Source organism: Rhynchophorus ferrugineus, unplaced genomic scaffold, assembly GCF_030347505.1.
Source record: "Rhynchophorus ferrugineus isolate W39M unplaced genomic scaffold, kcgeb_rfMv2 rfM10, whole genome shotgun sequence".
Classification (NCBI taxonomy): domain Eukaryota; kingdom Metazoa; phylum Arthropoda; class Insecta; order Coleoptera; family Curculionidae; genus Rhynchophorus; species Rhynchophorus ferrugineus.
In genome coordinates, this window is record NW_027472589.1 from 7,708,754 (window position 1) to 7,725,449 (window position 16,696).

General features: G+C 32.2%; 1 protein-coding gene across 1 annotated transcript; it reads right to left on the reverse strand.

Moving 5' to 3' along the window:
* Positions 1 to 8,366: 8,366 nt before the first annotated feature.
* Positions 8,367 to 15,882, reverse strand: LOC143203397 (zinc finger protein 711-like). Its single transcript, XM_076415514.1, has 4 exons — positions 15,825 to 15,882; positions 14,095 to 14,334; positions 10,231 to 10,395; positions 8,367 to 8,596 (listed from the first exon to the last, which is right to left on the reverse strand). Exons 1-4 carry the CDS (start codon positions 15,880 to 15,882, stop codon positions 8,367 to 8,369), a joined length of 693 nt encoding a protein of 230 aa, XP_076271629.1.
* Positions 15,883 to 16,696: the final 814 nt, after the last annotated feature.

Consider the following 16,696-nt stretch of genomic DNA (forward strand, 5'->3'; position numbering starts at 1 on the left):
ATACAATTAAATATTCTTTCCCAAAATTTATAGTTATAAAATAGTTTACCAATTAATTATTTTCCGGCTTTTGTAACAAGTTTCACTGGCCGTAAGTATGTGTAATGTTTTGATATATATGTTTGTTTTATTCTACTGAAATAAACGTCAAATCTGTCTGTATTTTTTGAAAGTTTTGTACCTGAAAAAAAGCCACCGAAAGTTATGGTTTGCTGATGGATACTTACGGTGATGATCCTGACTGGTACGTCTTAAAACATTGGAAGATGGGGAATTGCAGGAGTTATTGGATGAAACAATTTGATGAAATATCGTTTAGTTTGAAGTAGAAAGTGCGCTTTTGCCTAAGAGATATACAAAATGTACATAATTAAATGACTAATACGTTTTAATTATTCATTATAAATAACGTGTAACAAATAAGCGAAACAATCGGATAGGAATTACTGACACATCTGCTATAAGAACATAAAAATAATTGTTATAGGTACATGATTATCAGCAATCAGCCTTTTAAAAGGGGCCTTCTGGTCTGAAAGAGGTCTGAGATATGGTGTTTTCGGAGTAGGATAAAAGAAAATTAAAAAGATTTTTTAGCATTTGTTTTTTTTCTCTCGAATGAACACTCAAATTTCATCAGTAAGTTTCTTTAATGGTATCGTTTTACTTTAATAGCTTGTACAATGGTTTCAATACAAATGCCAAATAGATGACTGCAAAACAAAACTACAAAGGTAACACATCGGCTGAAAAGTCCCGGTCGTAACGAAGAAAACGCGTTTTTTGTTCAAAATTCGCTTTATTCATCAACATAGTCTACATCAAAAGCCGCATCATTCCAGCGCCACTCTAACATTCCAATATCATTTTTGTGGAACGATTGATCTTTCCCTCAAAATAGGCATGTCACCAGTTGCTTTTCACTTAGATGACGATAGTTTTGATGCCGGAGTGAAGTGATGGATCCATGTCTCATCCATTGTTACATATCGATGAAAAAATTCCGTTTAAACATGACCAAATGGTCATGAGTGAGCTAACGTGGCACCCACTTTCTTATAGTCAAATGCTCATGCGATATAAAATCAACACGTTCTCTTGATATCTATACGATATTAGCTAACTCGCGCAATTTCACTTTTTGATCATTTAAAACGATTTTGTGGACTTTTTGTGATATTTTCTAGTGTTACCACCTCATTTGGACGTCCACTGCGTTCTGCATCATCGGTCTACGACCACGTTTGAAGTCAGCAAACCAACGTTTTATCGTTGATTCTGATGGAGCGGAGTCGTTATAACAGTTTTCAAGCAACTGCTTCACTTGAACGGTATTTTTCCCATCAAGAGGCAGTGTAAAATTAAAACACGAAATCGTTCTGGGTCCATTGTTTTGAAGATAACAAAAGTAGTGTAGCACAATAACTCACAAACTTATGAATAGAATATTATGAAATTTTAACAGCTTTTTTTGAAGGGTAGTATTAACTGAAAAAGCGGCGAATGCAATGAAACTAATACCATCTATGTATTAGGCCCAGGACGTTTCAAGCCATGTGTTAAAATATTACTGTAGTATTTATTCTGCTTCGACTAAATTTGATAAATATATGATCTAAAAACTATATGTTATGTGTTTTTGATTGGTTGGATATTAGTACTACTTCGTTTTATACCTTAACTAAGTTGATTTTTGTATACTTGTATTGGATTATTGGATTTTTGAGTTGAGATCAATGCTTAATACACTTTCAACGTCTATACTATTTAATTTCGCATTGTTAACAGCTTGTAAGTTATTTGAAATTGGCTTTGTCGTTGTTTCATTGACTGCAACATAAATTGACCGAAAAATGGCTACCACACGAATTGACTGACGCCTGGCTGAATATTCATGAATTGATAAAAAAGGAAAAGTTTTCTGTGGCGTATACATTTATTTATATATATATATATATATATATATATATATATATATAAATATTATATAAATATTTCTGTGGTGTTTTCTGGTAATGAAAAGTGTACCTATTACGACAATTTCAAGTCTAAAAAGTCATGGATTCGACCAGAATAACCATCTACATCGACACTGAAATGGATATTCATGGCCACAAAGCAAGATCAGCAGGGTGTGGTGTATAATAAGCCGCTAAAACCGAATAAAACTATTACTACAGATGTCTACTGACGTCAGTTGAATATATATATGATATATTGATGTAAAAAAGACCAGAAATATCGAATCATCAGCGTAAAGTCATAACAACAATGCCGTATTAATCAGACTTGAAAAGTGTTACCAGAAAGTTGTGGAAAATTATGGAACCGGGGCTAGGTACTTCGTTCGTTAGATTTTGGCGTTTCTAAAACGATCGCTGCGAATTGAGTTTGGAGAATATACAGGACAGGTAAGTAACTAGTGCAATATCGCTATAGAAACATCCTCATCAGGAACTATTCGTTTAAGCTTGATATAAAGGAATAAATAAAAACATCACATGTATAACTGAAATTATCTCTAATGTTTCATAAATTAACAACAGATTATCCAGAACATTCATTTTTATATTCATTCATCGCCATCCACAGAGGAATAAAAGGCGCCCCAATTACCCTTATGTCCGTTTGCGATGTGCAGTTTTAAGTGCGCGTCCTTCTTCCCTATATAGGGGCAATTGGGGAAGGGACATTTCAACCTTACCTCCCTGCGGAACTTGAGACAGCCGTCCTTCGTCCTGAAATGCTGCAACACGCCGAATTTCTCCAGTCTGGTCGGTTTGGGCGTTAAGGAATCTCCGTTGGTTTCGATTAGGTTACCTAAAAACACGTTTCTACTAGAATTCATGATATTTTGACACTTACCCGCTGTTACTCTCGTCTAAATATCTAACATTATATCTATATACATCAAATTCAAAGTGAATGCTCTACTATATCAACACAATTTAAGGTATGAAATATTTATTTTATTAAAAAAACACGTAATAACTTTATTACCAAATCCACAATGTTGTATTTAGGGTAGTGGTATAAAACTCTATAGTTTCCTTGTAAAAAAAATGGCAGAAAACACAATTTGACTTAAGGTTTCCTGAAATTGCTTACAGATAATTGTGAAACTGTGGTGCTGAAAATAACTGTTAAAAAAGGATTATTTAATATTAGTTGCTTGGATACATGTTGATCAGGTTGTAAACATATATTAAACGACCTAACCCAACTGATAAATGTTGTAGAAATGTTTGCTTATCGTATTTTACTTTATTCGTTTGTTCGAACACTCACTACTATTTCGTGGAAGGAATTTTCACGGGTACAGAAAACACCGATTGATATAAACTTCTTTATTTAAGTTGTTAGAAACACGTGGTCGATGGTGGGACGGACAGGATATTAGGTTAGGTCGAGGCAGTAGGATCGCGTGGTACAGGGAAGGAATGAAATAGAATAAATGAGGAGGCGTGGTCGTGCTGGTACCAATCCACTAGTGCTGCCAACCGTCGAATCCAGCGTGTGTATTTATGGTGGCCTAAAGGGTCGTAGTGGTCTAGCTACAGATGCTGATCAAAGAACGCTTAAAACTACATTTTCAATACTAATTACTTTTTTAAATTTGTTTTATTCGAATACGAGGTGTACCGGAAAGTGATTACAGGGTTTTCTTTCAGATGTCGCTGGACTTAAGTATGCAATGTTATACTTTAACACATATAGTCTATTGAAAGTGTTTTTGTACATACGTCATCAGGATGTTTAATGTCGCGTCGTTGAAGAACCAGACAAAATTTTCGTTCTCATTTTATTCTAGTTAAAAAGAGACACAATGCTGTCTGATTAGTTCGAACACGTAAACGATTGTGCCTGTCAACGTCGTTGGGTTGTCAGACGTATGCAAAATTCTTGAAAGCAATAGTGATAAGAGGTTATAACTCTAACCTATAAACTATTGTGGCTGTATAATTAACTGTAGTTGTTAGATCTACTATAATGTTAAAATAAATTATATTTGATAACATTTTTGTTCAATTATTTGAACTAAAACTCAGAGTTGATGCGGCAACATTGCTACGTTTTGACGTATGTACAAAATGACTTTGAATGGACTATAAGATAGTTTTACCCTTAGCTTTAGCTTAAGTAGTCTAATTTGATTTTAATTTGGCAAATACTATACTACACTATCGTCTTGCTTGGGCATTGATGCAAATTTAACAGAACAATACTAATAAATTAATTTGTAAATTAGGCTTGTTATATCTAAACATATCTAATGAAAGGTGTAATTTGAAACCAGGCTATCTGTTCCGTTGTCGTCAGTGAGGACAAAATTGAAATTATATGAACTACACATTTTTACTTGCATTTATTTTAGACCATATGAGACTGAGAGATCAAGGTTTAGAGCGTGAAGGAGAAGCATAAGGAATAAAATGCGATATAAGTATGATACTAATTTGATATGAACAAAACATAAGCGTTCCTTCAATGACATTTTGCAAAAACAGCATCCTCTTATAAACCAAGGACATAATGGAAGTATAACCAGACGTTACATTTGAAAGTTTTGACAAATTTTACTACAGCATATCTGAAAAAACAGGTTGTCTGATCAAGCTGCTACCTTTAGCTCGACAATGCTTCCTTTTTTTAAATAACTTGCTGACATGTAGATATATTGTTTGATGAGTCTTAGAGTAAGTAGGCAGAGTAATTAGTAAGAGTTGTCACATATTCACAAAAATGTGTCTGCTGTCGCCGGAGAATAACTACAATTATGTTCTCGCATCCTGACGAGAATGACTGCAACTATAAGTATAAAGTGTGGATACGCTAATATGTAACACCTATAAAAGAATCATCCAAACAGTGGCGTTATGAAAGTGGGCTAAAAAGAAGTACGAAGACTTTAAAATAGGGTCTTGAAATAAAAGTGGAATTTTTTATAGGTGTTCAGATAATGAGAAAAATATCCAGGAACTATCTAATCAATCAAATCAATAATAAAAATCCATCATTTGAAAAATAAAAGATATGTTAACATTGGCTGTTGACATGTATTTCGATCAATAGTTCTCCATTTACTGCTATTGAGTTATTTAGTATGTACTCATTTATTTGAATATATTTCAAAATAATTCCTTTTACAGTATCTTATTAGCGTTTTTTTCACAGGAATAATTCGTCATATGTTACAACTGATTTAGTAATGTAAGTTATGTTAGTAATTTAGTTAAATGACAGACAGACACACCCTTCATTTATACGGAGGTAAATCATTAATCTAGATAAAATTGGGTATTTTTTGATTACCTTGTATTAGAACTAATTTTAATATATGTTTGATGGAGAATTCTAAGACAGCGAATGAGATTTGCCTTCTTCATGTAGCTGAACCAACACAATATGCCATTAAATCTCGGTTTCCATTCACATTCTTTCAGGTGGCACAATAAACTGGGATACAATATGTATCTTACGAAGCAACAATTGCAACGGTACCTTAAAAGAATAATGGTGTTAGCAGAAAGAGTATCTGTTGTGGGAGGGCTATGACAAGGATTTTTATTTTACACTCAGGTATTTATTGGACTTTGTGTACTTATTAGGTAAATATATTGAACAAAACAATAATTTTTACACTCAAACAGAACAATAATGAATTAGAAGAAATAATTAAGAATAAATATGAGTATTATTGTAATACTATGCAAGAAACATTCAGTACTACCAGTAGTACTAAGTTTTGTTATATTGTACGATTATTTGAATATGTCGATATGTCCTGCGGGTTTATTCATTTCCTATGGCGTATCATGTGTCTTTTGAGCTGAAATCGTCTTTTGCAGGAGTATTCGCAAAGATGACATTGTAGAAAAGTTTTTTTGCCACAATTCTGGAAATAGTGGGACTTCATGGTGTTGAAGTTCTTGTATTGTTTCTTGCAGATAGGACAAACTTTTCCGGAAACTGAAAAGGACATTCGTTAACTAAATTCGGAAAGATTGTAATTAGTAAACACATCATAAATTTAAAAAAATCGCTAATAATATAAACTATTAAATTCCTTCACTATATATTTAAATTATATCTATATATTCAAAGTACTACTGCGTCCAAAAAATAGAAATACTTTGGAAATACAACAGATCAATCCAGTTGAGATTCTGCTGTGCTAGAACGTATATTATAATAATGAAAAAAAAACAACAAGTTATAAACCTATAAATTAGACTCTTTGTGAACAATAGCATTGTGCATCTCATAGTGACAGTTCAGTTAGGCAAATTATTAAGAAAACAATATAATGTAGGGTTAAAATATGGCTGAAACTTGTTTGATTTTCATAATTCAGTATTTGATATGTTTTGGTGGAACCTTTTTGATTCGTACCAGGCTAAAACGATTGAAAAAAACAAGTTATTGAAAGTAATATAATTATATAAAACATGCCATTGAATATTAGCAATTCACAGTTTGCGGTTTAGATGCTCCTTGTTAATATAGATGAAAAAACGATATCGAGATGCAAATTATTGATTGGATTGCGATTGGTTTGCAAAACTCCGTCAAAGAGACAGAAAAATGGTGATTGTTCACGTTATAAATATGCATGTTGTTTCTTAACATGATCATTGTGTTATAGGTTTATTTCATTTAATAAAGTCTATTTTTTATACATTCTTTGTGAAATGTGACGTACCACAAAAAGAAAATGTTACTATGGCAACACTTGCTGGTGATTCTGCGAAACTTGATATTGGCGACAATAGCGAAGAACCAATCAGTAATCTACAACGCGCAAGTAATTATTTAAATAAGTTGACCGAGATATGGAGAATAAAAGCCAACGACAGTAAATTTCGAGAGTACATAATTCACCTACAGTCAAACTGTCCATATATCATTAAATATGAATAATACTATTATCCTATACGGTAACAATGCTAAGTTGGGATCAATCTTGATACAAAACATCGTTGGAACGAACCTATAAAGAAAAGAAAAGAATTCGAATTAAAATACAAAAAAATGGTTTTTATAAAAATTGATTATTTGGAAGAAAATAAAAATTATCCGTACATAATATAAGTTGCTGGTGTAGAAACAAACACTAAAAGCGATATAGACTTATGGACTCAGTTCTTGGCAACTAATATCAACATAATACAAGTATTTCAAAGAAAGTACTGCGGATACAGTCAGATATTATCGGAACAGTGCCGAAAACTCAACATCGAAATCTTCGGATTGCAACTGTTATAGGGGAAATTAAAATATTAGTAATCTGACATGAGGAAAGACTCCTCCTACATGTTATCAGTGAAGTGTTGCAAGTCTTGGCTAACACTAGGGCACAGACTTAAGAGAAATACACCGTGTAATTTTGTAAAGTTGTCCAGTAAAGTGTGTAATGAACCAAATGGTAGAAACATTTAAAAGTGCTACTAACTTTTATTTTATTATGTACTAAGTAAGGGCCAATGGGACTTCCTAGATAGGTACTAGTTAAGTTACTGTAGAGACAAATTAGTCGGCAACAATTACTTGTAATACAACTAGTTGTAGTTGTAGCGACTACTCTTAATTTGAAATTTGCGATGAAAAAATTAGAGGAAATATTATTATACCAGTTAAGAAAACATTTAAATAACCTCCATACACATAAACATGATATAGGGTAGTCTGCGGTAATATTAGTACTTCTTTAACCGCCTTCCAAAGAGAATATTCAGTCTCTTGATCGTTAAGTTCTCTAAAAGTGTAGTGGTGGTGACGACAACATTCCTGCATTTGTTGAAACAGTCTCCCATAATGTTCTTTTTTCAAACTGAGCTTCCAACACTTACTTACACCACTTACGGCTTTCCGCAATGTTCTTTGTTTTCGATACTGAACTCGTTTGTTGTTTTTAAACTTTCAAAACATTTTACGACAATTTCTGTGATTGTCAGCTGCATACTTCTTCAAGTTGAAGCAAGTAAATCACTCCTAATTGGTTCAAAACGTAAAAATAATAATAAATAAATCATATCGGTGATGTTGTTAAATAAACTTATTTGCATACTCACACAAGACTTAATAAAAGTTGAATGCTCGTACATTAGATAGGATTTTGATCAATCACATTTGCGTATTGGAAATGCATTAAGTTGGTATGCAATTAAAATATAATAAGATACCATAGCGGGCTTTTTGACAGCTTGTATTAATGCCAGTGTATTAATGAATAATGTTAACGGATACAACCAGTCACTCTAACTGAAAATGCCTTTCTAATCCTAACCTACATGTCATATATGTCGACACACAAGTTATTAAATACCTAAAATTAAAATCGAACACATCGTCTCGCAAATCTCCTTTCATTTTTTCAGAAATTCGGCGTTCTCGCGACTCGAACCCAGACTGTTCCTCGTTAATTCGAAGTCGTGCTTGTGCATGTGCTTCTTCAGCTGGAACTTGCGCTTGCATACGTACTCGCAGACGGGACAGTGCAGGAAGGTGCTCTTGGCGCAGTTTTGAGAGAAATGCGACTTCATCGAATTTATGTTCTTGTAGTCCTTCTTACATTTCGGGCAGATGATGCGGGTTTCTAAAATGAAATTGGTTAGTAACGGTGAATGTAATGAGTGAGCAAAACACGCGGATGATTGGATGGGTTGATTATCAGTTACTATACCTGTTTAGTCTATGGTAACCACCCACCGAAACTCTAAAATAACAATGGAGCTGGTAGTAACTTTATATCGCGCGAATTATTTTATTTTATTAGTCATTGTTAAGAACTGACCATTGAAGGGCTTAGAATGATGATGAGTCGTAATTTTATTTGATATAAAACTAGTGAATTAATTTTAAAGGTTTTTGGTCGTTTCTATTTCAAGGATTGTATTGATAGTTTTGGTTCAATTTAGCGTCCAGTTAAACAATGTATTTGGACATTTCCCACTGAATGACTCGTTCTTTCTTAAATATATCGAAAAAATTGTTCTTTAAGTGGAGTATGTTTCCAATAGCACTCGATGACTATTATTACACGACGTTCGATGACACAATACAATTCCTAGCCAATGGTGCATTCAATTCAGTATATTTGACGCTTGGAGGAAAAAGCAAATGATATATGATACAGTAATACAAATAATATAAAATATTTAAGTAATATAAAAGCGTTTGATGCGATGTAGAATAAATTACACCATAATTCTATAAATCCTTTAAAATTATATCCCACTTTTGTTAATCCTTCACTATTTGTTTCATTTATTTTGCTGAAAAATTAGAATGAACCTAAAATGTCCATGTATATAAGTTATAAAATGCCTAGGGTTTTTAAGAAAAACATAATCATTTGAAAACTTATTTTATACTAAACAACGTAACCTACAGTGTTGAAGTCCATTTTTATTCAAAAGATTATGTAAATAACCAAAATTGAACATGTTGGCTAGCAACTGACCCAAATGAGAGACAAACTAAAACCAAAAGATTAATATTAAGATAACATTTTGAAATCTGAACATATCTACTGAAGACACTGTGAATTAAGACAGCATGTCAACAGTTATCGGAAGAAGCACTTGGTATATTGTGGTGTGGGAACAATTCTCAAAGAGTTCACTGACTATTCATTATCTTGATGTTATTACTGGTGAATAGCAAACCAAAAGGAAGTGCAGGATATACCTCTATAGTAGAAGAAAAAGTACCGAGAAATAGATAAGAATATTTTTACCATCACTGAAACTTTTGGTTAAGAGGTGATGACACTATGTCGAAGGGTAACTCACTTGTCACGATGCAGAGGACAATATTTTGGACAGAAATCAGATGGAAGAATATCGGCCTGAAGATGTTATCGAAGAATATCGGCCTACCTACTAAGCAGTCTTCTTAATATGCACTCTTTCATTGCTTCATTGATCAGGTATTCTCTTACTTATTTCATTCTCATCTTGTCCATCTTTGTTACACCCGTTGAAGTACAAAATCAAAGTTTTTTCATAGAAAAATACTAATCAAAGTATAACTGAAGAGGAGATAGCAGTGTAGAGTTTACTGTAATTAATCTCGTATATTTAATGTTTCATATTTTCTTCTAATTCGACCAAATTCATAAAAGGGACGGGTTATACCAAAATCTATTTTTATTAGCGTTAACTAAAAACAAAATATAAGTACATCTTAGTTTATTCGTGTTAGAAAAAAAAAGCTAGTTAGCGTAACCGTGTACACTGATTTTGTGTCTTTTGACGCTGTATCGACGCCTCGTTGTGTATTCGCAGATGTCGCAGCTGTAGATTTTGTCGTTGACATCACAGTCGAACCTGAGATGGCTCGCTAAGCTGCGTTTGTTCTTGTATCGCTTAAAGCAATGCGGACATTGTTCGCCTAAAATATAGTATAATTACTAAAATTATAATCTAAACAAAACTTTATAAAAATATCTACAATAAGTTATATTCAACAGTACAGGTAAATACTATTTTTATTTTCAAATTGCTTATTAAATATCAGTAATATCAGTTTCAAAAGAGGTATTATCAGAATAAATGTAAATTTTTTTCATCAAAATGGTAGGATCTTTCTGTATCTGGATTGGATCTACTATTTAACATAGGTTCTGAACTCCTGAACATTAAGCTTATCAACGGGTAATTCGTTATATTGTACTGATAGTTCTTGGTTTGAAAAATGTTGTTAGTTTTACCACTTACATTCCACTACCATTGGTTTAAAAGAAGCAGTAAGTCTTTATGGAAGAAAGTAAAACTAAACTCTTTTAATCACTGGCTGATTATATAGTTACAGAAAAATTAGAAAACAACAGACTGGTGATTTTAAGATGGCTTAACGTAAAAGTCCTTTTTTTATATTAATATTGTGAGAATGAAAAGGAAAAATGGAAAAATGAAGGTTATGATTTGGAGGAAACTTACAAACAATAGAGACGAGTGATATCTTTCCTTGATAATATCCAGAAAGCACATCACGCTTATGAAAAAAAGGTACTTTAATGCCTGGTAATTTAATCGTGCTGTTTGTAGTTCAAATAGTTTAGTAGTTGCTATTATGTCTTAAAATTACGAAACCGATGTACCACAATAACAAGATTCCAGTAAGTATTCATCATTCTATGAACTTGATTTTAAGATAAATATTTGGGAATTATATAGAGTGAAGAACAAGTGATTGAAAATATATGAAATCGAGACTATAATAACTGAATTTCTTCAGGTATTCATTCAAAGGTTTTTTAGACTTGACCACAATTAACGAGAAACAAGTTGTCCCATAATTCTTTTTTACATGATATTAAAAAAATAGCTTTAACATTGTCACTAAACAATTTATATAGGATTTATAGTTTCAGTTGTTATAATCTTATTGCGAACCGAATATCTAGACCAGAATGACTGGATACTGCATCAGGGTAGTTCCCATAACACAAAGCCATTTTAGCTTTACTGCTTTACAATCCTGACTAGGTGACAGCCGATTTTTTAATCGTTCTTCAAGCGGTCCTTCCTTTTTCGAGGGAGTCAATGAAAATTATTGGATGCGCATCCCAAAATACAGACGCCATCACCTTGCCAGCCGACTGTTACGTTTTCCCACGGTTTGGGGCGCGTTCATCGTGTGCAGTCCACTCGGATGACTGTCGATTGGACTTCGGAGTGAAATGATAGAGCCACGATTCATCCATTGTCACGTATTGACGCAAAAACTCGAGTTTATTACGCTTGATCATCTTCAAACACTGCTCCGAATCATCAACTGGTTTTTTTTTAGGTCAAAAGTGAGCTCGCGCGGCACCCACTTTGCACAGAGCTTTCTCATATCCAAATATTCGTGAATGATATGATGTACACGTTCAGTTGATATCTTTAGAGTGTTTGCTATTTTATTCAGATTCAATTTAGGGTCATTCAAAATCATTTTATGGATTTTTTAAATGTGTTCGTCGATAACAACCTCTTTTGGGTGTCCACTGCGTTCACCGTCTTCGGTGCTCATTTCACCACGTCTAAGCTTAGCATACCAATCCTTGATGAATGATTTTTCTGGGGCAGTATCGGGAAACTCGGCATCAAATCAAGTTTTTGCTTCAAGTGTATAATTTCCCTTCAAAAAGCAATATTTTATCAACACGCTAAATTCCTTTTTATCAATTTTTTCACAATAACAAAAGTTGCTTCACTCAAAATGCAATAATTCACAAACTAATGATCCGACAGCTGTCAAATCTGTACACGCATCTTTTGAGGGTTGGTGCTAACTAAAAAACATATGGATTTAATTCTAGTAGCGCCATCTATGTGTCAGGTCGGGGAAGTTTTCAATTGACCTATTAAAAGGCTGATTGAATAAATAAATTAGCATCATGAATAGTCGATAGATAAGGTTGAATGCTACAAGAGTCCTTTATGAAAAATTAATATAAATAAAACAAAACCAAACAGATAGTTTAAAATTAATCCTTTTTATAGAAAAAAAAAATAAAAAAATATATTTCGTAAAAATAACAATTCGATATTAACTAAAATAAATAACAATAATAATACATAAATATACTGCCCAGGTGTGTGTATGTGTGATTTTAATAGTTTGTTGTGTTTGTACTTTGTTTTTGTTCATTCAGTCAAAACAGAAATGATGATAAAAACCGCTACGAATTGTCTGAAACGTGTCATAGTGAACTTATTTTGCTGGAAAAAATATCATTTATTTGCTATATGACCTGTACATAATTCTTATTATAAATTCATCGGAGTATGCTGTTTAAGATTGTTTGAATAAATAATCGTCTAAATCTCTGAAAAATTTAAGGGGCTATACCATTCTCGTTTAGCAGTATGCACTTTCATCGAAACACTCGAAAAATCTCCTATACTTTTGAATTTCTTTAAGAGAAAAAGAGATGAAGTTATAAGAAAGAGAAATTTAGCAATTAGACAAAGGGGGCGAGTTGATATATCAGGTCTTTTGAACTTAATTGAAATAATGCACACATTTTTCTCACCACTTTGTGAACTTTGCCACGCTTTATCAAAATACTACAATCTGTATCATTTAAACTTTTAAAGTCTATTTTTTGTCCAAAACTCTCAAATAGTAAAATAATAAAATCATAGATACCACAGAAATATAATGCAAATTAAAGATTTTTTCTTTTTTGTAGACGGTGTACACCATTTTAGGCTTTAACTATATTATTATAATTTTTATTATATATTTTACTATATATTTTATCGTATATTTTATTATATCTTTATATTATGCTCAACATTTTATTTCAAACTACTAATAGTTTCATCAGTTTGATTAATCATTTAATTCACTGGATAATTTTCGAGAAAATAACTAAAAAGGTTCATTATTCAAGTCTTCAAGGTATAGCCCCTTAGTGTTATTATCTTTTAGTCTTTCCCCTTACCAACACTTGGTTTAACGTCGGTTTCAAACTACGATCCACAAGTTAAAACGGCATTAAAACTAACTCACCCAGTCTGAGGGTAACCTCCTACTAATATAATATTTTTATCCAGCAATGGGTATACATTTCAATATATTTATATAATAAAAAAACGTGTATTCTAATAACATGAAGACTATTAAAACAAACTTGAATTCTTCGATCAATCTATAAACTATATAAATAAATATATGTATATTAAAATATTCTTCCACCGAATTCTTTATAAAAATTAAATTTAATTTTCTAAATCTAAAAAAAAATAATAAACGAAACAAAAAATAAAATACGAAAGGAATATTTGTGTTTAGAGTGGAAATATAGATGGTATGATAAGTATACTGTTTTCTGTATTGCCTTTTTAATATTTGTACTTTGTATTGATGTAGGTCAGTCAAAATAGAATATTGTTAAATTAGTCTTATAAAAGTGTAGTCTTGTACCTCCATGAACGTAGAAATAGAAAAGGGAATAAATAAACTATGTTAACGACAATATATAAACCAAACCGAATATTTAAATTTAATATAAATAAATTAGTAATACTAAGTCTTTTTCTGGTGACTTTTTCTAGTGTGATTTTATAAGAATTTTGGTTCATTTTTACTTATAACTATTGCTCAACACCTCCGCTTTGTGTTCTTTGTGTTTGGCCATGACGTGCATGATGAAGTGTATCTTCTGCTTGCCCTTATACGGGCAATAAGCACACTTGAACTGTGGTTCTTTGCCGCACTCCCACCGAGAATGATTGTACAGGGAGCTCTTTCTCTTGTAAGCCCTGCCGCATTTTTTGCAAGCAAAAAGATTATGTGTCCCCATCATGGCCTTCAGCTGATCCAGAGTTAGAGAATCTGAAATAATCATTTACTTTCACGTGATCTACAACTGGATATGACCGGTGTTATATTTTGGTTTTAGTAATTGAGGAAATCGAGAAATAAAGACTGAAGATAGTTATTCGTATTTACATTGTTCATATATATTTACAGTAACACGACACTGGTAACATTAAAATAAAGGAAGGAAAAGTAGACTTACCTCATATTAAAAGCACGTTGATCCCTATATTGTAAAGAAGAGTCAAAAGGTATTACGAAATTATTAAATAAAATAAAAATAATGATTATTAGGACAGTCTCCAGTGAGATTCGTGTATTTTTCACAGTTTGGTCAATAATTTCGCTATTTACACTCTATTTACAATGCGAACATATTAGCTAGATAGTTTTTTGACGTTTGGCAAGAAAAAATACCTGTTAATAATAAATTGCGTTACCTAATTCACTGAATTTTATCATCACGAAAGACATTTCCAAAGACAAACGGATTTTTTTGTTGATTATTGTCTTTTTTGGTGAAACATATCCAAGGCGCATCTTGTTTTGACCATTTCTTCGTAACAAATGGGAAATTATTAATTAAATAATGACGTTTTAGTAAAATCATTCTGGTCGAAATTATTTTAAATCCTCATTTCGGATTTTTCAACGAGATTTTTTCAGGTATTTTTAGATCGATATTTTATATTAATTCATAAATCTTAATTTTCATTTCTTTTAGAGTGGAAACCTTATATTTCGATTCCACATCATCAGTCTTTACTTGATGCTTGGAAGAACCGACTTCTTCTAAATTTTCGCAATTGCTTTGCTGTACTTTTAACTTGGATGGCTTTCTCTGTGTTTTAATTACCGTATCTTCATTAAGACTATTTGGCCCTATGGGATTGCACTAAAACATCAAACCTACTAGTAATCTAACGCTACCATAGTTCTTCGATTAATTACAATGTTTATCGCCACATAATCAACGAAGAATTGCGAAGTTATCCAAGGTTTCCCTCTAAATCATAAAATAAGGTTGCTAAATCACAGCAATGTGGAAGCAATACAGCTACTGGAGAACAGGCAGGAAATCAGAAGAAGGGAACCAGACCACACGTGTTTATACATACATTAATGTATAAGTGTATTCTTAATTTTAGCTTAAGTAGATTAGTTTTATTTTAATTTAGGAACTACATACTGATGTTTTAATACCGTACTCGCCTTGTTTGTGTATTAATGAAAGTACAACAGAACAGTAGTAATAAATTAAGTTTTCACCAACCATATATAATGTAAGATGTAATTAATAAAAAAATAACTATGGCTTAAGTAGTCTATTTAATTTTAATTTGGGAAATACTGATGTATTTATTCCGTGCTTAACAGAATAATAATAATAAATTAATTGGTAAATTAAGGTTGTACTAAGCGGATTTAATGTAACATGTAATTCAATAAAACTGACCTGGGTTTTTCACTGAGTTTTTGTTGCTGCTAAAGATAAATTATCTAACTTTCGATTTCAGGAAAGAAGACTAACCACGGAACCTTCGCCAAGGTAAATAGCTCCATTTTTTGTCAACAATTTATATGTCCCTTCCCTTTACATTCCCTGGGGGAGTTTTTGGTATCAAACAAAGATTTTTGTTGAGCAGAAATTAGTAATGTCAAAGATTATACGATAATCTAAAAGTTCTAAGGAAAATTATCTGTTAAAAGCACTTCTTCATAGAATTATATTCCAGGTTATATAAGGTTAATATTGTTCTTATTAACCAGAACATATTTAGAGCATCCAGGATATCTTACGGGATTCACCCTGTGCTACTTTTAGCTTAAACGCGATTGAAATATATGTACACTGGAAGTCAAAACGTTAAGGTATGTTAATTGAGGATGATATACTTAAAACTGTGCAATGTCATTGACTGATTGCTTTACAAAGAGTTTACAAATATGCCGCAAACAAATTTAACATAAAAACTGCTTTGTTAGAGAGTTTTTATAGACGAATTATTGTTTTGAGGTACCGCACACTACTGATACCCTTTTCAATTTATAATGAACACGCAAAGCAATTGTTTCTGATGTTTTGTCCACTAATGTTTTCGCTTAATTTACATCAACATGTGACGTCACAAGGGTCAAAACCTTTTTTTCTTGAAAATCTTGCTAGAAAAAACGCATTAGAATAGTTATATGATCATTTATGCTTGCCTTAGTGTAACTATTAGTCATTAAGAATGTGCTGATATAGCTTTAAAATAGTATAAATATGAATATCCTTAGTACGTAAGTTAGTCTATAGTAGTGACCACTGAAAACGAGCATCGACTGTTTAGTAATTGACCACTTTTTACTATCAACTGTTTCAGTAGCTATCTTT

Bases quoted from the DNA above. Each gene is read 5' to 3' on its own strand.
- LOC143203397 (XM_076415514.1), bottom strand. From the start codon at position 15,882: ATGGAGCTATTTACCTTGGCGAAGGTTCCGTGGTTAGTCTTCTTTCCT. The intron at 14,335-15,824 runs GTTAGATAATTT...TGATTATTTCAG, and splicing joins CTTCTTTCCTGAAATCGAAA to ATTCTCTAACTCTGGATCAG. The intron at 8,597-10,230 runs GTTACGCTAACT...ATTTCATTTTAG, and splicing joins ACACAAAATCAGTGTACACG to AAACCCGCATCATCTGCCCG.